At 37.8% G+C, this 22,832-nt stretch overlaps 1 protein-coding gene across 1 annotated transcript in view; it reads left to right on the top strand.

Moving 5' to 3' along the window:
• Positions 1-22,057, top strand: part of LOC101851077 (serine/threonine-protein phosphatase 4 regulatory subunit 3A) — a 28,057-nt gene extending 6,000 nt beyond the window's left edge. Inside the window, exons 6-17 of the mRNA XM_005109348.2 lie at positions 794-943; positions 1,462-1,506; positions 2,077-2,193; positions 3,690-3,744; positions 4,268-4,344; positions 4,676-4,778; positions 5,467-5,625; positions 6,802-6,971; positions 8,874-9,019; positions 12,238-12,431; positions 15,510-15,997; positions 16,543-22,057. Of these exons, the coding sequence (XP_005109405.1) occupies positions 794-943; positions 1,462-1,506; positions 2,077-2,193; positions 3,690-3,744; positions 4,268-4,344; positions 4,676-4,778; positions 5,467-5,625; positions 6,802-6,971; positions 8,874-9,019; positions 12,238-12,431; positions 15,510-15,997; positions 16,543-16,656 (1,818 nt within the window). The 3' untranslated portion in view covers positions 16,657-22,057. The remainder of the gene's footprint in view (positions 1-793; positions 944-1,461; positions 1,507-2,076; positions 2,194-3,689; positions 3,745-4,267; positions 4,345-4,675; positions 4,779-5,466; positions 5,626-6,801; positions 6,972-8,873; positions 9,020-12,237; positions 12,432-15,509; positions 15,998-16,542) is intronic.
• Positions 22,058-22,832: the final 775 nt, after the last annotated feature.

Below are 22,832 nucleotides of genomic sequence, written 5' to 3'. Positions count from 1 at the left end.
CTTCATGCAAGGCTGACAGGTTTTTATAGAAGGTAATATATTTTAACATGCACTGCTTTAACCACTGTAATGATTTCTTTTTACTGCTATGCTTTTCTGGAAAATGCTAATTCATAAGTACAGTAACAATTTGTTTTGGAAGAAATATGTGAGGCACTCGTCAATATAATGAAATGGAAGAAACTGTCATGGTTAAGCAATTTTAATAGAATTTTTTTTCTTTCTCAACACCATTTCAAAACACATTTCTGTGTGGATTTTACTGGAAGAAAGAAAAACGTTAATTACAGGTCGGTTTAGTGTAAATTTTCAGTTTTAAAGCATTCTTAAGTTGTAGAAGTGACCAAACTTAGGCAGACATTTTCTCGTTAATTTTACTTCTGAAACTAGGCGATCCCTACATCCTTAAATCGCAAATATCTAAACTTTTATTCATGATCGATGGGTATTTTTTTTTTCAACAAAAGCAAGACAAATAAACAAGCTTTAAGATGATACCAATAACTCCACATGCCCCAAAATTGATGAGTGCCTCATCATGTTGCATATAGTTCAAGAAAGAAATAAGGACATGATTAGACGCAGCCTTTCTGAATTTTGATAAACAAAATGAAAGCAAGAGGATAGTTATGATAGATGATCTTGTAAAGGAATATAACGAACTTGTGATTTTATTATGATGAATTGTTGCGTAAGAAGACCATTTTTTTTATCTGGTCGTATGCTTTGGTATGATTCTGATGGCTTGGGGGTTATGCTATAGCAGGGATAATGCTTTTTTTGTCTGTTTCAGGATGATGTAAAGTTTTTAACCACGCTCTTCACCCAATTGACGGGGGAAGAAACAGATGATAATCATCGCAGGGATCTCGTGTTATTCCTCAAAGAGTTCTGTACATTTTCACAAACATTGCAACAGCCAAATAGAGAGTCGTTTTTCAAGGTAAGAGTTCATCATGCTTATCTTTCTTATCTGTAGCCTCTGAAGTTGAATAAAACCTTCATCTGTGGCCTTCATAGTGTTGCCAACGGACATACTGGGTATATTATCTGATTGAATTAAATGTTGGAGGATCAGTTGTGAGCCTTAATGAGCATGCAGTGACACATATTTGAAGACAAATTTTAGTCTTTGAATGGTGTGTAAAGTATTAAGTCCAGGCTTGTCAATTGTCGTGAAGTTCTCGGGACTGTCACGGATGGTTATCGTAAATTTGGGGGCCTTTTCACATGCACCAAAAGCAGTCTTACTTTATGTAATTTTGTTTTTAGGTAATCTGAAGTTATACGGGTGTCCCTGATTGTGTTTTGAAAAGGTGTGCAAGTCCGATTAGAACTGCATAATTTATTAGACAGTTTAAAAAAATGAATGTGTCTGTTGAAATTATGCCCTGTAGCGTTTTCATTTGCTGATTGTTATGAAAATGATTAAAATTTAATTATTCTTTATCTGTATTGCAGACATTATCGAATCTGGGAATACTGACATCAATAGAAATCATTCTGGTAAGCAATGAGTAAAAATAGTTTGAAATTCTGTATAAGCTTTTCATAGATTGAGAAGAATTCATATTTATTTATTTTAATTTTATTGTTTTATTGCTTAACATAACAGTTGGCCTCCTTGGTTCATTTGTTCCAAACTTTTTTTTTTGGTACTAAAAGAAATGAAAAGGGCTCAAAGTGATGCCTGTACTGTCCAATGCTGGTGTAGTGCACCACCACCAAGTCCTGTTTTAGCCATCTGGAGGAGTGCTTAATTCTGGAGAAAGAAATTTCATTAACTAAACTTCACCTTCCTAGCGGTCGTCTAAACCACTGCCCATCATACTGGTAGTGAATTGTAGAAGTATTTATGTTGTAGTCAGAATTACTCAAATTTGGTTGGGAGTAGTCAGAGGTGGCTTTCACCATTGTGGTCTTTCCTTTTTTATGTTACTACTGTAGTAGCTTGTTAATGGTGGGTTTTTAAATTTTTTTGGAGGAGAGTTGAAAAGCTTTGAGCATTATAATTGAAAGCTGAAGTTTTTTAAAAAGGTTTTGACATATTCTAACTTGAATGTCTTTGTTTTTCAGGGTACTGATGATGAGAAAATGAAGAATGCTGCCATTGACATATTTTCCTTCATTGTTGAATTCAGTCCGTCCATGGTGCGAGAGTTCATTCTCAATGAGAGCATTAGTGTGGATGATGTAAGTATTTTTTGTGTGACCGGGTGATGGGTTGTCTTTTTAAAATCCTTTTGAGAGCAGTGTGTTTTTAAACTGTCAGGTAAAGAATGTTTTAACAGTACATTGCTCATCAGTTATATGGTATTTGGCCCCACATGAAAAGTAGGGGTACATATATTTTAAGATGCATTTTTCTTTTGGATGCATGTGGATAAGAAACTTCAGGCCCGAAAAGCGGAGTTGTAAAAGAATTTTGAATTACTTTAATACGTTCGGTAATGTACTCAAAATTCAGGATTCAAACCCGGGACATATTGAATGAGAGGCGAACACCGTAACCTCTGGACAATGAAAGCCTCAGCGTCAAGGTTTACAAAATATAGATTTGCACAATGAATCTCAAAACTTGGAAACCAATTAGTCATAATAATTTTCTTCCACAACATTTTTTTTTTTTTTAGCTTTGATTATGCGTGTTATATGCGCCCTGCTGGAATACAGTAATCTCTTCCTAAGATCCCTGTGCTCGGGAGCAAGGAAAAACGGGATCTTAGCCGATGGAAGAATAAAAGAATCAACGGTGGCCCATCTTTAGGCTCACAAGTGGTAAAATGGTCCTCCTTCACTCTAAACTGAACTGACCTGGCCCTGGATGGGTTTATGACTTGTAGCAGGCAAAGAGTGGTCAACCTTGATGACCAAGCGCAGTGGTATGAGACATGGCATTTTCACTTATCCCTCCCCTTTACGTGTCTAAAATTTATAGCTTTCCATCTCTGATCGGGTTCCCCCATTTTTGTCAGTTCGCACCATTGTGTTGTGACCATACCAATTAAAATTCAGTCGGTCTCGCAAATTCAGAAGACAGCTGCGGCAATGGTCAGGGAAGAGTTCATAGTTTGTTGTGATCCCACCTGGTGCGAACTTGAAGGACCTACCCACCCAGCGTGTGATGTAAGTTTGAGTGGAGAGCTCAGATGCGAGTGGTGTTTGGGGAAAACAAATGCGTCTGCAAGTTCACACATTAGTGTGACCCCGTCTGGAACAAGGATTTACAATGCACATGTTATTACATTCACGAGAGTGGCTGATCTATGACGCAACGGGCAGTTCAATGATTGCAAATTTTCACTCTGTCTTAGTTGATGTGCTATGCCCTGCCTGATTTTTTTCAAGTAAATTATGATTTGAAATGCAGGATCTTAGCTGAATGTAGACCTTCAGAGCAGGATCTTAGGGGTGACTTTTGTATAGTAAAAATTCTGTTTTCTTAAAACAGAGGGATTTTAGGTGAACTTTGATCGGAAGCGATGGGATCTTGGGCGGAGACTACTGAAGTGTAGATCTAGACAAAGGTAGATGGATTGAGCAGTATTGGTGATATTCCAAACAGGGTTTACAGAATATGTAGGCCAGGCTAGTGTGAAGCCCTGTTGAAAAGTTTTGCGAGTTATTGTTTTTATATATATATATATTGTATAATTGTCTCATCAATGTTTTCTTTGCTGTTGCAACAGGAGGATCTTCTGATCAACTTAGTCATTGAGCAGATGATCAATGACTCGGATCCAGGTAAGTGCTCAGCATTGTGCACCTTGTACAATTTTGTCCATGTACTTTTAGGGTATGTGAGCTTAATAGCTGTCTTCTCTCCTTTGATGTTTATGTTTATGTCTTGGTTTTTTGTACAAATATGCTCTGTTCATTGATAAAATTGTGGAGAGATTGTAGCCAACAAAATGTGGGACAAGATAAAAGACTGACTGTGAAAGTAGAACTTTTTTTTGCGTTCTGATTTTCACTTTTTTGATAGTGATACGCACAAATAATGCAGTTAACATGACTGTTTATCGGTTTGTTGCTTTTATGTAGGAAACCCGCGTTCAGTCGGTGACAACCTTCCGGGCGGAATGAGTCAAGATATGATAGTAACTAAACTTTGAATACATTTTTGAGCCCAAGTAGTTTGGAAAATTTTAAGACCCGTTGTTCCATTTTGTATGTGTTAAAAGTAAGGTTAAGAGTGCATTTATTATTTTGTAGGTATTTCTTAAATAGTAATAATTTTGATGAAATATCCATTTTCTATTTTCAGAGCTGGGCGGAGCTGTTCAATTGATAGGCATCTTGAGGCTTCTTCTAGATCCGGAAAACATGTTAGCAACTGCCAGTGTGAGTTGTTTTTGGATTGTTCTTTCAACTTAGACGGGAAAAACAATGGGATAAAATTATCTTTTGGGGAAAAAAAGTTGTCTTCAGTCAACAATTAAAAAGTAAAAGGATGAAGTTTCATCTTCTTGAGCATAACTGACTTTGCCAGTTGCTGCAGTTGGTTGCACAGGACTATCAGTCTATTAATTAATATTTTTACAGATTTGACACCGAGTGTTCTTATAATAAGGTTCCAATGGTTTATCAACCTTGACTAATCATGTGCGGAAACGAAACAATATTTATTTTTTTGTGGGAATTTAATTTATTTCTCTCATCTTTTATTCCTCAGAAAACTGAAAAATCAGAATTCCTTAGCTTTTTCTACAAGCACAGTATGCATGTGTTGACAGCGCCACTGTTTGCAAACACTGCAGACAACAAACCAAGCAGAGGTAAGATAGTCTTGTTTGATATATATAAAACCCAAGTTTGTGTAGACTGCATGGATTTTTGTTTTCCTCAATAGTCAGAGTTTTATAGAGAGTGCAATACCCAGTTTATTCACTAGCACACGGGCAGCATCAAGTTTCTGCTCCTTTTCTTGTACGATCTTTGAATTGTGGCGGGAGCATTGTTCAAGGTCATGGTTGTTCTTTCTGTTGTTGCAGCGAGTGTTCTTGAGATATCGTCATTTTGGTTTCTGATTAAAAAAAAAAGTCTTAGTAATGTTGTTTCTTTATCCTTGCATAGTGTGCCCTTTCCCTTTTCCAACACATGTACTCATCTGATAAATTCGCAGATATTCTTTAGACTCCATTAGAATGCTAGGGAGCTGGCCGTTGTAAGATGTTTGAGCATCGCAACTGTTGTCATAATTGGCTTTTTTGTAATAACATAACCATCAAGACAGTGTTTTTCTTTTTAAGTGTCAACCCTAGTTTATGTTCTTGCTATGATGCTATTTCAAGCTGAATTTCGAAAAAGGAAAAGGATTCGCAGCTTTCTATTTTCTTTTTTTACATCCAGCAAAGTTTCACTGTTGTTGCAAACAAAGTAACGAGGCAACATGATCATACCCCACACCATTGCTGGTAGCCACATCACCTTGATTCTGAAAAGTTCCCACTTTTCCCCGAACAGATGACTACCAGAGTGCCCAGTTGCTGGGGCTCATACTGGAGCTGTTGACGTTCTGCGTGGAGCATCATACCTACCACATAAAGAACTACGTCATCAATAAGGATGTGTTGCGGCGAGTGCTGGTCTTATTGAAGTCTCGGCACTCCTTCCTTGTACTTTGTAAGTACTGTACAACCTTGACATTGCCTCATTTATGCAGTTGCGAGCGCCGTAAAACCTTTACTTTAACTAGACTGACATTGCCCCATGCTCATTCTGCAATGAGCCGAATAAGTTTTGGGAGGTGATATGTCATTGTCAAATCCTGTTGTAATCCCTGGTTCATGTTTTAGTCTCGTGGTAAGGAAGAATAAAAAGAAAAAATGAATTTTTTTCCTCATTGTTTTGAAAACATTAAAAGACCTCATAATATGTGGAAGGAGTAGGAAAATTTGTGACTTCATATTTAAGTGGAGACACTACAGACATAAATTAACCTTTTAAATGTACAGTGGAAACAGTTTTGAGTGATTTTCTTGTGATAAAGGGGTTAACCAAGATATTTTGATGAACTGTTCAGCCTTTCAGTCCCATTTATTTGCTACTTTGGATCAGATTTGGGTCTCAGGCTTGTAAAACGATATTATGTTTATGAAATTACTCACTTCCCTTCAATACAACAATCTGCATACTAAATTTGGTTAATTCTAATTTGAAGTTTTAAAAGGTGCATTTGTTGAAGATATTGCTGTCACAGTCAAGAAAAGTCCCATTTCATTAAAAAAGATCTTTTCATTAAAAACCTCTCTCGGGCTCAACACTTTTAGTACAAAGAAATCCCTCTGAAACTAGAAGCACCAAACAAACCCTTTCAAATAAACATCATGTACAGCCTCTGAGACTGAAATCTTAGATTTTGGAAATTCACCATCGTATCCCCACCTTCTAGAAAAGTAACATGAGAAAATGAGAAGAAAACGTTTGTATGGCTTGTAGATGTTTTGATGCAAAAGCTAGTTTTAAACACGTTAAGGGATAATTTAGTCGTAATAAGCGTTCAGAAAAGTGAAGACCCCTAAGCTGTTTAGACCTATGTTAATCCCTTTTCTTTTCATTTTGCGGGTTTGGGACTTTTTTTATGTGTCTTTTGTAGGTGTCATTAATTTCTTGTTTCTTTTAGGGTGGGTTTTTTTTTTACATATATGTACTTCTTTGCAGTTTAAACCTTGATTGGTTAAGTCATTCAATATATTTTTAGATTTAGATATGTCCGGCCAGAAGATAAATGTGAGGTTCATTGTTCTGGTTGAAGTGCAAATTGTGCTCAAATTGACGCTTATGTCCCAACTATTACAGGTGCCTTAAGGTTTTGTCGGAAAATTGTCGGATTGAAAGAAGATTTCTACAATCGTTACATCATCAATGAGAACTTGTTTCGGCCCATCGTTGATGCTTTCCTGGCAAACGGTGATAGGTATAACCTGATCAATTCTGCCATGATTGAACTCTTTGAGTTCATCACATCGGTGAGTCAATTCAGATTTTGGTTCAGAAATGAAAAAGCAATTGTTTTTCATCATTCTATTTGATCTCTAATGAATTTTTTCATAAGTCAAACAATGTGAGTCTGCACGTTTGAATTGTGGTAGGGAATCTAATTCTTTGGTTTGGTACTACCTGTAGGCAGTAGTTATTGTAAGAAAGGCTATTGAGGTAGTTGTTTGTTCCTGTAAATGTTTATTTTTAAATTGCTGATTTTAAGACGTCAAGATACTGCAGTAACTATCGTTAAAATTTTAACAAACTGGACTCCCTGTGCTTCGTTTTCTATCTGCTGCAATTGTATTCTCTCTATGTTGACAGAACTGCTTGTGTAGAATATGACCCTGAGTATTGGCCATACAGTATGTGTCTGACTTAGGGTAACAGGACAAGGTAGCAATGCCAATCGGGCTTTCCCGCGAGGCGAAAATTTGGTCCCCGTTTACGGGCGATTTTGCGGACCCGGCCGAAGCGTAGGTGACTAACTTTGTCAACCTTGGTCTGCTCTATTTCCGAACCAATCCGAATGAAACTCGGCACCCAATCAGAAAATAGGGCAAACTAATGATATGTGGACGTTGAAGTTCGTACACATAAATTAACCTATACTTTTGGTGTCGGAAACACTTTCGTATCGTGTACACCGAAAACTATAAGGAGTTTGAATTTCAACGCCCAGATGGTAATAGATCTATCTATCCTCTATAGTGTGCTCAAATTTGAGAGTTCTGTGTCAAGCAGTTGTTTAGACCCGATCGTAAATCTACGACTACCCCCCTATCCAAAGCGGCTTCGCACGGAGACCGGCAATTTTCCCCTCACTCTCGTGGCAAATGTATGTGACCTACAAATCCCCGCATGACTATTCCAGGCCCGTTAATTGGTCACTTGAAATAGGGCAATGGCGGGCGCGCGCATCCGGTTGTTTTTCTCTCTATTCCCCTGTAACATCGCAATGGGGGTATTCCGAGGCGAGGTTATCTCGTCTCCGGGTGTTCGCGTCTCAAGGGGGAAAAAGAATTTTTAATTGTACGGCATGCTAGATTGAATTAAATTATCTTTTACGGTTGGCATGGTCTAAAGTCATCATAAAAAGCTTTGCAATTATTTAGTCACGCTGCCGACATATATTCTTAAAGATCCCATGTTGTGATACGATGCTATAAATAAAATGGACTCATCTCGACACCCCTTTTTCGCAAAATCGTAATATGTACACCACAATTTTAATTATAACAAAATAACTACGAAATTGGTAGTAAATCTGACTGCAGAAATGATTTCTACACTCAAAAACACATCAGGTAGCCCAGTTTCTCTCGAACACTCGGATTAATTACCGAGATATCGTCGATTTTCATACAGAATCTGCTACTGCGTGGTCCACTTTTTAGGAGTATTTTCCTATATGTGGGTCATCCATATTTTGCCGACCTTTACAACCCCATAACTTTTTTATTTATGAACCGATTCTCAAAATTCAAGAAGCATAATTATTAGAATTGAAAATTCTTTCTTAGGTACCAAAAAAAGGGGGGCAAAAGTGAAAATTTAAATTTTCATTGGCATTGCTAGACAAGGTGAACGTAACATTTGCTGTTTGACGTCTGGTTTGATACTTTTTAAAATTCTTTTTGATTGGCTGTGAATGCATTTTAAAAATTTATTAGTATATCTCTTTCCAACACAAGTCGCTCTTAGCAACCTGATCATATCTGATAAGAACATTTCTAGAAAAATAAAAATGTTAACATATAATTTCTTGTGTATCTGTTCTTGCCATTGTAAATCTGAAGCTTTAATTAAATTACTTTTGTGCAACAGCTTTTTCAAGCTCCCTGAGAAACACCTAGCGATGATATTCACAAATTGATTTTGTTTTTCAGGAGGACATCAAATTATTGAGAACCTACATCGTTGAAACTTTCCAGAAGGAGTTAGAGGGAATCAAATATGTCAAAACATTCGAAACTTTGAAACTGAGATACGAACAGCAGAGAGAAAAGAACAGAGACAAACATCCGTTCGAAAGGTGGGTACTCAATGTAAACATGCCAGCCATAAGACTATTACTGTAGATTGATGGTAACGTCAAGTGATTTTTTTTTTTTTTAATATGATGTATGTAGTATTTTGTGTAATTTAAAACTTTTCGTTTGTTCATTTGCTCATATTTTTCTTCTTCCACACATACCATTTGCATGAGCCACGCTCGAGAGAAAGAGCAAATGAGTTGTCATTGTTCACTTATCATTTCAAATTTCACTTGTCAGACATTGATTTTTTTCCTGATACATTTACTCTTTCCTTTCGCTCCCATAGAAAAGTTACACCAATAAAACTGAAAAAGGCTGCTGGAAAGCGAAAGTGGTCAGATTTTCAGGTGTTGGCTGAAAGTGATGAGGAAGAAGAAGATGATAGCAATCGGTATATATTTCTTCAGTAAAAAGACCTGCCAACTGTTTGTTTCCAAATACTTTGATTTTTCCATTCTACTTTTGCACAGCCTGTCACATGCATATTTAAAAAAATAAAAGAACAGTTTTAGAAATTAAAGATTAAAATGAAAACTTTTGTGTTTGTAATGTCAAGAAGCAACTATATTTTGTTGTCCTTTGTATTTAAAAGAAGTCACACAGTAACGACTCAACTCAAGATTATGCTGTCAAGGAATTTAACTTGTTTCATATTTCCTTACTCTTGAAATTTATCAACTCTATGAGGTTATGAGGACCATCAGTGATTTGAATTAAGCCAAAGAAAAAGAAAAATTGATTGAAAAGCCTCGACCACCATTCCTTGTTGTAAATTTGATTGTACTTTTTTCAAGAAAAATGAACCACAAGGTCTGAAATCTACTTCGGATAGCTTTAGTTGTTCCCCCTATAGAGTTTGAAACGAAGCAGCAGATTGAATGACATAGAGTCAAATGCATTTTGTAAGGAAGCCTTTTGTAAGAAGCATAAACATGATTGTAATTGATGATCTTTTTTGAACATACCCTTTGTCTTCATTTCTGTTCATTTTAACACACCATAGAATTAGCACAGCGTAGAGTTGGCAGGTCTTGTATGTTTGGTTTGCCAGTTAACACTGTGTTCCTTGTTGTGGCTGGGTTATTTATTTTTTTTCTTGTTTACTTTTTAATTTTCGCTTCGATATCTTGGATTTGTATAATAGTCATGATTCACTTTGAATAACCCCATAACAAGCAATCAAATACATTTATCGTGAAAGTGCGCTTGTCACAATAGCCACAGATATAGCAAGTTGTAGTGGCTTATGCTACTGGCAGAGGGCTTTGTACAGGGTCACAGGAAATCTCTTTTTTTAGCACTGTCCCCTTCCTGAGAAATACAGTTTGCCATTTTTTTTAGTACAGTGTCTCATTTGTGAGAATATGCCTAGTGAAAAAATTGTAGATAAATGGTTAAAGTGACTGATTTAAAACATTTTTCCAGTCAATGGTCTTCTTGTCAGTGCTTATAAAATGATTTTCTTGGAAAACAGGTTTTGGGTTACTTGTTTTTTTTATTTTAAAGTTTAGATTTGCTGCTATCATATGCACTTTCCTGCTCATATTATAGAGAATAGTTGTGTTGACTTATTTCTGCGTACAGTAAAACATTGTCCCTTCATAATAAAGAAAATTGATTCAGATCTCGGTTATAAAGAGAATTCAGGTAATCCCTCTTTATGTTCACTGCAGTGGACTTCATTTGGGCTGCATAAGTATAGAAAGCTAGTTCATTTTTGTGAAAATAAAAATAAATAAGAAAGCACATTACTCTCACAATTGAAAAGGCGCAGTTGCAGTGTGTTGCTACATGCAGAATATATTTTTATTGGGTCTGGAGGTGTTTGTCCAAGTTACCGCCCAGTACAGTACAGTGTTGTGTGTTTGTTTTTTTGTTTTTTTTGTGTTCTGAAGTTGGTAAACCTTTTCTGTGTGTGAGATCTTTGTAAAAAATCTGGCTAGTCAAATTAGAGACTTATGTGGGTCACCTGCTGAATAGAATAGCCATTGTGCACTTGGATCGGACAGTAACACAGTAAAATGTTTTCATTTATGATGGCTCTTGTCAGATTGTCTTGTATATGCAGGTTTTTTATTTTTATATTTTCAATCTTAATGAAAGTTGAAATGATATGGGAACATTACATCTTGGATAAAGGAAGTGTTAGCAATTGCTTTATCTTAATTTCTTGTCATGTAACAAAAATGGTTTTGTTTTAAATACGTTTTTCTCATTTCGCTACGGATGAATTGGCTCTATAGTAGTGTTGGACGAGCCCTTTCACTTATTTTTTTGGAATTATATTCATTTAACATGATTAGTACAAAGTTGTCTTAATTGTTTGAGCCATGAATTACTTGAAGCAAATTTGGAAGTTTGTGTTCATTTGGATTCAGGATGGCCTTTTCCACTTTTTTGTGTATACACGCACAGATCATATAACATAAACATATATGGTTGCTGTGCTCAAATAGTGATTAGTGACTTTAATGGGAATTGGAAAGCTTAGTCCTGTTTCTAGAAAGTAGATTTTGTCTGCTTTTTCGTAAAATAAATTGATCTTTGAATAATATTTAAATACTGTTGTTTGGGCAATATCAGAATGGTTTGTTGTGATTGACGATTTCCATTATTTTAGTTATAGGCACCCTTTATTTAGTAAACAGTTTAGTAATTTTTTTTTTCAAAATTTGAAAAAAGTTAATTAAAAAAGAAGGGGGTTTGATATTTGCTTTTGCTATTTTTCTCATAGTAAAATTTGCATCTGCACTTTTTTGTAGTGGTGGATAAACGTGCACTGTGATTTTTTCCTGTTTTTGTTTTTTGGCCTGTTAATTTTCAATAGGAAATTAAATCTGTAAACCCACCAGTTGCTCATTGGTGCAAGGCTGTATGTACAACAAAATATTTAATGCAATATGGGGAAACTATAGGGTTTTTTTTTCTAATTCTCTGTCCGAATTCCATAAGACATTTCTCTCTCGCAATTTAGTGTAAGAGATGCTGCTTATTTTCACTTAAGAACTTGTATTACAACTGATTTTTATGAACAAGAATTTAGTATTATATATTTTCAAGTTATGTTTGTTTTGAACTTGTGAGCATCAGATTTAAATTACCCCCCCCCCCCCCCCCCCAAAACTCAACTGTGTTTGACTCATATATACGTACATATAAATCTGTAAAAAATCTGATGTCTTTTCTTTTTCCTTTCTTTTTTGGTGTTTTTTAGCCATGCAGCTTCAATAGTGCGCAACAATCGCTTCCGTCGAGATGCAAGAGCCCCTGATGAGGATGAGGAAATGTGGTTCAGTCAAGACGACGAGAATGAAGACAATGACAGTGCTCCTCAGGTATCAGAGCTCTTGAAGAGCAAGATGGAGTCCGACCTGGATCACATACACAAGCTGTGGGAGAATAAAAAAGGTGAGATTTTTTGTTTAAATTTTAGTCTAAACTACTTTTTACACCCTTTACGCTTTGGTTTAGCAGGTGTTGAGCATGGCTCTTTCAGTCTTCTGTCCTTGAAAAAATGAACTGTTCTTAGTCATGTTACTTACCTATTTCTTGTTTTAGTTGAAAATTATGTGGAAGTATTTTGTGAATTGTTAAAGATGTTCCCTGTGAGGAAATGGAATTTAATTGTTGCTGAGTGAATGAACTCTCCCTCATACAATCTTTCTTTTTAAGTTCACAAGGAATCGTTTCCCTCTCAAATTGTTCTTTGAAATTCATGAGGACTTAAAATCATGAACTGAATCTTTTGATCTGTGTCACTGATTTAATTCATGGTTTGGGGACTAAAGTCTCATAGAACGACATAACCATGGTATTTTTACAGGGAGGCGGAGGTCCTCAGGATTCAGGGAGTCTATTGGTGCTATTGCTGGCTTGTCTAAGACATTTCACCTTCCGTCTTCTTCCCGTTGTAGGCATTTTGGTGACTTTTTTTGATTGTGTTCTTTGTGTTGGGATGATAACACATATGATTCTGCGGGTTCGCAAGTTGAAGCGTAGCTGCCACTTTCCCGCTAAATAGAAATAGCGGAAACTCCGCTTCATCTAGCTTTTCCCGATATTTTCCTCCTTCCTCCGCTGGACTGCTCTCGCTTGCAAATTGCGATACTTTTTTTACACGCAGAAAACACCGAACCGGGAGAGAGACGAAAACGCAGCTTGCACATGTCCGCCCATCCGCCCGTAGCTTTCTACTTCCGTTCTTTCAGGCCTAGCGCTAGTTTCACTTTGTTTATTGTGGAGCAACAAAGTGTCGATCGGGCATCGGGTCGTTAGCGTGCCGAGTTGTCATTGAAAACGGCGGAAATTCGAGAGAAATTGATGCAGAATGCAAATATAAAAGGAGCTCCGCTTGCTGCACTTTGCGTTTGGTGCGATAAAGAAATCGCGACCCGCCGCACTCCAGTACAATTGCGGTCCCGTTTGTTTACATGACGGCTATTGTGGCTGTTGAGGTGAATCTAGATCTAGATAATCTATTTCTGGATATAATCTAGATTTACACATATTTAGATATCTAGATTCTAGATCTAGATTAGATAGCCTAGGCTATAATTTTAATTCAGGTTAGATCTACACACTACAGAGGGACTAAGTTGAGTGCAAACGGGGCTGCAATTGTACAGGAGTGCTCAGTACAGCGGCAAAGGTGTTGCCTCCTTGATCCAATACTGCGCGCGCTGTACATCGATGTACACGTTTAAAGTGAAAGAACTCCTTCTATAAGACACCAGCTTGCAACAAATACTGGATTTTTAGTCACCAAGTCCAAACTGTGTCAAATTGACTCAAATGCTTGTTAGTTTAGTCTACTTAGTGCCTGTGTTGGGTTTTTTTTTTTTTTTTTCCAAATACATTTTAATTCAGTTGCCTATGGTTAACAAATATGACAGTTTTTCCCTTCCAAAAACCATAGGCTAGATTTTCCAGTATATATTGCCTCTGGATCTCACTGGTTTTGTCCTGGCCTTCGGAGAGCGCGCGTCCGCCTTTGCATGAATTTCCTCCTTTTTTGAAATTCCTGAGTGGCAGCTATGGTTGAAGTTGCCATATTTTCTACATTAATTCTCTTTTTAACAAAACTTACCTGTTTGAATTGAATCGTTGAATCAGTTGGGTTTGTGAAGGCTGAGAAATTAATTAAACGAAATTCTGATAACGCATACTTCTTTGCTGAGAGCGAACCTAGAGCTCAACAGCTGTGTGAGAATGATTGAAGGTGTTGCTGACAATTGTTGGCGGCATCAGTTGCTCTAAGGCGTACTATCCCTTTCTTTCTAATGGTACATTTTATTTATTTATGGTTCCAAGATAAAGATCGAAAATAATTGTAATATGTTGGCTTTCCTTAGCTTTTCTTTTTTCTTCTTTTTAAAAAATCTAATCTTGATAGGCTGTTGCAATTCTACCCCTAGTTAGATCTCTGTTAAATAATTAAAGATTGCTACTGAATTTTAAAATAACTTTGAATAAACATTTTCACAGTGTTTAGAACTAATATCAAAGGAAGAATTATTGACCCTTGTTGAGATTTCAAAATGTAATTACTACATTTGTAATGCACCCTCACATTTTCTATCCTTGTGAAAAACATTTGATGCCTACTGTTCTGATTTGTTTTTAATTGGAAACTGATTTGTTGGGTAACTCGACTTGCATGTTGATTTGAGAACATTCTTGTTGCTGATCAGATTTCTGTGAAGATTTCCGTTTTGATAAGACAATTTCTTAAATGGTTCAATTTGAAGTTAAAAAAAAAAGTAACTAGTTATGTCCTAAGTAGGTAATTACTCCCATCTAATTTTTACTCAAGTTTGCTTGAATAGTTGTATTATGAAGTCAAAACAAAGTGTCCTAGTCTGTTTTGTCATCAAAAAGATTGATTGTTTCTTTCTGGAGTTTAGATCCAACATGTGTTAATTTGGAGCACAGATGCTAGATGTGAGACATAGAGTATATTTTTAGCTGCAATTAACACGTCTTGAGTATGAGTTGAATTTTGCGCTGGTTATGGTTCAAATATTCTTTAATTTTGTCTCTTTTTAGATAATGGTAAAATTGTTATGTGGCACAGCAGGTTTGGAAGTGGGTTAAGCATATTAAAGTCCAAGCATTGTCTGTGTGAATTTGATGTCCCCCCTTCCTGGAATATTTTCCTCTCTGACCAATGTTCCATCAGGGAAACAACTGCATGTTTTATACGTCTAGTGTAGCATCAAGCTTGCGCACTCCCCCCCCCCCAAATCGACTTGGAAAGAAAGTAAAGGGAGTTCTAAATACTGTTTCACTCTCCTTGCTTTGTAAGATTTCCACTGGTGGTAGGTAAGAGTTCTGGTGTGGTTGCTCCTCCTCTCCCCCTCCTCCAAATCCTTATGTAACTGCTATTATTGTACTGGTTTTATCTGTTTATAGTAAATATGGCTGGTATATGAGCTTGGCATTAACTAACAACAACTTTTAAAAAAATGTGACTTGTTTTCTCCCTAGCAAAAGAAAACCAGTCAGAAGACAGCCCGCCGCGGCTCCTGACTGGCACCAAGTCCTCCATCAACATCAGCATCAAGACTGGCAGCAATTCTTCCCTCTCCTCCCTGCTGAGCATGCCCGACTCCCCAGGATCCCCTGGCTCCCCGCCCATTTTGGGCTCCCCCGAGTCTCCCAGCAGCCCCCCGAGCTCATCCCCACACTCCCCGGGCCGCCTGGCCCCGACCCCGCACACCTCCCCCAACAGCAACAGCAACAACCTGACGGTGGTGGCCGGCAGCAAGGCCGCCTCGGGGGCCAACAACAGCACTGCGGCGGACGCTGGAGCAGCAGCAGCAGCAAGCAATACAGAGGCGGCCACCGGGGGAAACGGCAGCGCGGTCATGGGGGGCACTGTCAGCACCACCATGACGGGCGGCGCGGCCTCGAGAGTCGCGGCCACAGTGGACGCAGTGACCTCGTCTGTGACCAATGTCGTCACCACTAAAACGGTGAGTCCTCCATCTACTTTTCAGGTGCCTCCTACCCCTACTGGGCTTCTCAAGAGTTTTTGGATGTTACTTTTTTGCCTCCCAAGGATGGGCCATTTTCTGGGGTTTTCCTGTATTCTGGATCTTTTTTCACCTTTAAGTCAAATAATCCTGATTTGTTATGATTTAATGCATGATCTGGAGATTTAAAAAAATGATTAAGTCAGTCTTTCTTGGGTGCTGATACATAGCTAAGTATTTGTCGTGAAAATAAAACTTTGGACGACTTGAATCTTGAATTGTTAAGACTCTCTGACTAGATGTGGGTTAATGCTTTCTTTAATACTGTGTACAACTTTTGTCCGAAAAATAGATGACTTGGGTAAAAAAAAAAAAAGGAAGTAATAGACATTGTAAGGTTTTGGTATGACAAGTTCAGTTTAGAGATCTGTACAGAAAAGAGAAACTGTATTGATTTCATAAATAGAATAATGCTAAAAGCTTTGGACCCTTGTGTCTAATATTTAGTATTTTATTTAATTGGTTTTTAAAATTTTCCTCTGCAGCCTGGTCTAAAAGGATTAGTGGACTATCCAGATGAAGATTCAGAAGAAGAAGAAATGGAGGAAGAGGAAGATGTGATAGCACCATCTCCGAAGCGGCCAAGAGTGGGGACATAACAGAAGCTTATGAGGCTCCATGCTCACGGTTCATCCCTCATACCTCCATCAAAATTTTATCCTTCACAAAAGCCATGTTTTAGGATGGCGGGCCGAGGTATATGATCTTGACCTCCTCCTACTCCCACATACACCCCCTCCCTCCCCCCTGCCTCGCCCCTCCTCCCAACATGGTCACACACTGACCTTCCCATTGTGCAGACTGCTAGTGATATCTCACTGTCTTTGAGTGTGGACTTGTGTGTTTGAAGGCAGTTTACGACCTCACCAAGCATCGTGTGTGAGAGGGAAGGGATGATTGTCTAGGTTTAAATGTTGTGTCTCTGGAGCAGTCAAAATGATGACCATCTCACGGAAAATTACTTTGACGAACTTTGAAAAGGTATCCTGTAATGTCTTAGGAGATTTAAAAGAAAAGACCTAATGGCCTTGATGATCGGTTGAACACAGAGTTGGTGGCAGCTCACAGCTACGCTAACGAGTCACTACACAAACTGAGATTGCCGGTGTTGAACATTTCGTCTCCGATCTTCGCTAAGGGAATGAGCCATCCAGCACCATGTGCCTCATTTTGACTGCCCATCGGACAGATGTTATAGCCATCATTGTTTCCATTAATGACGATCTTCAGTACCTTCTTGCAATTTTGCAGTCTACGTAGTCAGGAGGTAGGGTGGGTGGGGGGGATAGTTCGAATGCAAGAGGAATGCAATGGTCAAAGGATGTGAAAGTCAGTGCTGTACTTCACTGTTGAACATTTCTAATCAGTTGATTTGTGAGGTTCAAGTTTATTCGCCAGTTTTAAAAAATCTACAGTGGGTGCGAGTGGAAAGTATGTTGCTGTATACTGAGACTGAGTTTAATGTTGCAACCCCAAGATTGTGTAAGAATTATCTTCCAGAGTACAGTTCCTTAAGACGTTTTGTTGGATAGTGTTCTGTTCTGTTGCTTGTTTATGATTGACGTGAGCGGCATGTTCATTTGTTTGGGAATGGGTTTGGGGGTGTTTTTGTACGAAAGTTACCTTGTAAATATGTCATAATACTGCAGAGAATGGACAGATTCAGGGATTATTATATTTCATAATAAGTTTGTGGTCATTCTGTCAGGTCCTCGTGCTTGTGCTAGTGGTACCCGTGTATGGTTGCTGCTGTTCCTCTCAGTTTGTCATGATTTTGCCCTCCTCGTTTGTCTGTTCTCAAGTAACTGGACATGAGCACACGCATCTCATTTGTCTATATCTTTTCCCTGTGCAGTTGTGTGCTTCAAACAGTGAAGTCTGCAAGTAATGAGTAAGCCTTGTATTGTAGAAAGTGAGTTTGCTATGTAAAGCTGGCCGAATGTCAATGTGCCACAAAAGTAACCAAGAGATCGTGTACATTCTAATGATTGGCTGCACACAGAAATATCACCTTGTACATTTGATGAGAAAAGACTCTTATGGAGTTTTTGGTCATAAAGTGTTGATTGATTTTTACAATTTTTCATAAGCATTGCCTCTTTTTGATTGTCTTTGTTTCAATTTGTTATGAGACGTGTTTTGATTGAAAGGGAACAGGTGTTTTCACCTTACTTTCATATCTGCGCTAGCTGAAGCGTAGTTATGTGAACTGGTTGATGCACTTTGGCACACGCTTCATCTTTTGTCTTGCGGTTTTTTGAAAGAAGCAAAGAATACATTATATGGAAAGAGTGAGAGAGGAGAAATGTATGCTCTTGTTTGTCTTGACAAGATCCTTCCCCCTCCCACCCACCCTGTGGCTCACAAATTGTGTTGTTTGTGTGTCGGGTGGTGTAGACCTAGGCAGGAGAACACAACAGCTAGGACATAGACATGCTAATCGTTTTGGATTCAGTTCTGATTCTTTTGCCTTTTAGCATGATTTGAAGAAAGCGTTTTTTGTTTTTTTTGGTGAAATCTCGAATGCTGATATGTAGGAATGAAAGCAAGAAATTATTTGATTACTTTTTTTCTCCACCGCAGCAGATGCTGGGGCATGGGGCAACACCATCTGCTCTGTAACTGTCCCATCTTAACTACTAATTGTATAGCGATTATTTTACCAATCTTTTTTTTGTGAAAATCAAAATGGCCCAAGAACGGTCTTCTTGGGGAAAGAGATTTACCTCGGTTTATCATGGGACACAGTGGCACACAGCCACCTGGACGAGATGTCTTGAACAATGGAAGTATCTAAAAAAGATTGATGTTAAAAGCCCGTCTAAAGGGTTTGTTTCAGTTTCTCATTTTGTTGATAAGGAGTCTTGTTCGGACCGCTAGTCTTTTTCACTTACTGGGTATTATATACCAATGACCTGAGTTACATTTGTTTCTCAGTTTTAGGAACTGTGAAGGTCATCGGTTAGAGGATTTCAGAAAAAGGGAAAGAAACTGATCTGTAGGTTTTATTGATGTTGGAAGTCATCGTCTCTTTTTGTATGTCTCATTATTCTAAAGAGTTATTATGAACGTCAATGGTTCTATGGTTTATTTTAAGTGAGAAGTTATTTGGAGTCTTGGAGACATATTATGTTAGATGTGTCAAGATAAGTTCCATCTGTAGATGACAGGCATTGCTCAATGAAAGACAGTCTTTGTTCTGTAACAACTCTTAGTCTTGGTACAAGATTATCGGGGAAGAAAACTAATGTTTAGGAGTTTTGTCTTTGTCATTTTGCTGCAATTTCCAGAATTTGAAAACTTAGATAGTTTTCACATGTCAAAGTTGTTAAATTTGACAGGTTGAATTCACAGGGAGGCACAGAAAAGAGGAGATTGTTTGGCTTTTTCGATACGCAGCCTTGTTGTTGGGTTTGATTGTTTGCTCTGTATAACCATGTCTGTGAGGGGAAACGACTGAGATGGTTAACCAGAGGATCGTCATCTCTCAAGGGACTTAGTCTGAAAGTGATGGAGCCTTTCACTGGAAAGACACAAGATTACAAAGTATCACTTCTTTACTTTGTTGAGTTAAAAAAGGAGAATAATTATTGGCCGAAACTTTGTGCCATTATAGTGTTACATTTTGTGCCTTGTTTGTCATCTGCAGGTTTGCTAGAAAATTGTATGCAGTCAAGAATCTGCTGGTAGCATGCCTAGATAAATAATTATTGACCAGTTGAGGGAAAAATGTACTTGTATCAGAGTACAGTAACAAGGGTACTAGTTGTCCTGTTTTGTAAGTGTAGAGTCTATATATATGTTACTTGAAGGTGTACTTTTTAGTAGTGCTAGTATTACTCTGAAGATCTGTCTCCCTGATTTTTGGAGCAAAGTCAATGAGGTGAATTTCGATATAAGCTTATTTTACATCGCAGTCCTACCAACGAAAAAAAATCTTGATTATGTCATTTTGTTTTTAACACTGGGAAGTTTAGCTCTGTAGGTGTTCTCAGGTGACCAAAGGCATTGTTTTTATTTATTTATTAAATTATTTTTTTTGGTAAACCAAATCATAGTTTTTTTTTCATTTAGAGGTGCTGTGTTGCAATTTGTAGGTGCATCTAAAAAAAAGTAGCAAACTTTGTGGATGGTTGTAAGCAATTGTTATGTTGAGTTGGGCATTGTATAAAAAATATTTTTTTATATACTGATTATGTCAAAGAGTTGTTTTTTTAATAGTTTTTTTTAAAAAAGGATTGTACATGATAAAGTAGACGGACAAATTTATAAAAGAACTTTGTCCAACTAGAAAAGAAATTGAAGGCACAATGTGTAATTTTTTCCCTTTTTTCTCACATCTTTATCTTGAAAGTTATTCAGTATTTTTGTAAAATATGATGGAATGGCAAGATTCCAGAGAGAAACCTAAAGAGTGTGTTGTGGGGGTCATTGTTTATGAACGAGAGTGGGGCGGTCATAGATCTCAAGTGTAACGACAGTGAAAGAGGAGTCAGTGGGGAAAGTCAAAGTTTTTTGTACCAGTTTAACCCTATCCGTACGCCCTGGGGTCATTTTCTTCACATTTTAGAATACTTCTAGTATGAAGATCTCTTTGAAACTTTTGGTATTTATCTAAAAATCATTTTGACAGACTGCTATGCAAAACGTACGGATCGGATTGAGTAAATTTTCTCTGTTGAAAGTGGTGGCACAGAGTTCCCAATGTCATATGGATTCAATAGTAAAACACGACGTATGGATAGGGTTAAAGTAAAGGATAGTGTTGTGGCATAGTGGAATCAGGTGCTCGTCAAGTTATTAATGTCATCTTAAACCTTCTTAAAATAACTATGTGTCTTGAATTGAAGTTGAGATATTTATGATTCAAGGATGTAGGGTTGCCTAATGTCAAGAGATAAAAATTGATGAAAAAAGTGACTGCCAAAGTTTGGTCACTTACAAAGTTTGAGTGTCCTTGGAAACAAAAAATTTACTTTTTTTTTTGGGTGCCGTTCATAAAAACCGGAGAAAAATTGCAGAAAGGGCGGAAAGTCGAGTCTCTTTGATTCCTTTATTTTGGTGAGCGTCTGATTTCACTATGATGCCTCACAAAACTTGGAATGATCTGGTGCCCTTCTTCTTATCACCAGTTTCTGAAGGAAAACTCCTGCACAACAGTAGTTCAATATACGAGACGGAAATTGCTTTGTAAATTGAAAATTCTTGCACCTTCAGAAACCTTGTTGTTGGCATCTATCCTGACCTATTTATTGTTGGTTGTATTATTGTTTGAATTTTTACAATTCTAGAACCAAATTCTCGAGTTTCTTGTCGCTGTGGGTTTTTTCCTCTCTGTTTTTTCTTGAGCGTTTTATACATTCGCATTGCCGTTTTTGTGCGTTGACAATGTCTAATGTGTTCAAGCCAGGTCTCTGCTACTGCTGCTAAATCCCCAACAATGGGATGGAAAAGAAAAGTTTCTATTTTTAGAAAAGAACTCCCCGTGTGCATGTATGTGAGCCACTTGTTCGGGTTATGTTGAGAGCTTGCATATATTGTTACTGTTCAGTTATTGTCTGTGAAAATGTATGATGAGTTCATGTATTATATTCTCATTCATGCTTACAAAAAAAAAAAGCTATGGGTAGGGGGGGGGGGGGAGGGGGAAACAATCATCTTCACCAGCTGTTTCATTGCAGGCGAGAGGATATCATTTGTGCTTGTTGACTATGGTTTGTTTATTACTGTGCACGTGTATGGGTTAGGGTGCGCGTGCGTGTCTGTGTATGTGTTTGAGAGAGTGTGTGTGCGTGCATGTGTGTACGTGTGTGTGTGTGTGTGTTTTGATTGGTTGGCAGCCTGACAGAGTGAGTGGGAGTGTGATGTTGGAGGGGTTTGTCTGCTTCTGGATCAAACTCTCTCAACCTGTGAAACTGGCTGGGAAAAAAATCACGTGTGTTTTAAAAGAGTCCATTGTGTAAAAAGATCTGTTGTAATAAATCGTCTTTTATGAACTGATATTGTGATTTGGTGCCTTGATCTTTTTTTTTTTTTTTTGCAACATCAGTGTTGAAATGGATTGTGGGTGAGCATGTTCTGTTGTTGTGCTATGTCTTTGTTGTACAAGGTGTTTGCTTGCTGTGCATAGACACTTGGTCTGGTCAATGTTACTGGCGTCTGTGGGTGGTTGGCGGGTGCTCTGGTGTGGTTTGCTTCTTCTTTCCTATCAAACGTCTATCGTCCTTATCTCCCCTTCTTATTTTTTATGTTTGTTACTCTCCTGTAGCACCTCTAATCTTCTGGCGCTCATATGACCTTATGCAGCTGCGAGCGCCGTAAAACCTCTACTAAAACAAAACTGGCGTTTGTGGTTTAGCATTTATGAGCTTTGACGTGGTACACAGAAGATGAGTCTGACTTGGGTTTGGGGAGAATGTTCATCCAGTGTCTCTCTGTCTTTGTGTTGGGATATTGTATAATTCTCAGCCTGGGTTGGCCCTGTAGTGATGTGCCTGGACAGAAATATAATTAGGCTTACTGTTATTACGGAGAGAGCCTGTTTTTGGCTCACTTTATAATTGGTCGCTTTTAAGGACCAGCGGGCTAACCCAGATTTCGGGGGTTTCCCGAAATCTTGACCTGCACCAAAAGTGGGCTTTGCCCTACCCATAGGAAAAAGTTTGGTTTTATTGGTGTGTATATTTGATTGGTTATAGAGAAATTTCTCATGGCCTTTTAGAGAAACTGAACAAGGGGCAAACACTTTACCTTCGATTTTCTCAAAACAGTATTT

Source organism: Aplysia californica, unplaced genomic scaffold, assembly GCF_000002075.1.
Source record: "Aplysia californica isolate F4 #8 unplaced genomic scaffold, AplCal3.0 scaffold00769, whole genome shotgun sequence".
Taxonomy (NCBI): domain Eukaryota; kingdom Metazoa; phylum Mollusca; class Gastropoda; order Aplysiida; family Aplysiidae; genus Aplysia; species Aplysia californica.
Note: the sequence above shows the minus strand (reverse complement) of the source record. Positions and strands in the feature narration are given on the sequence as shown.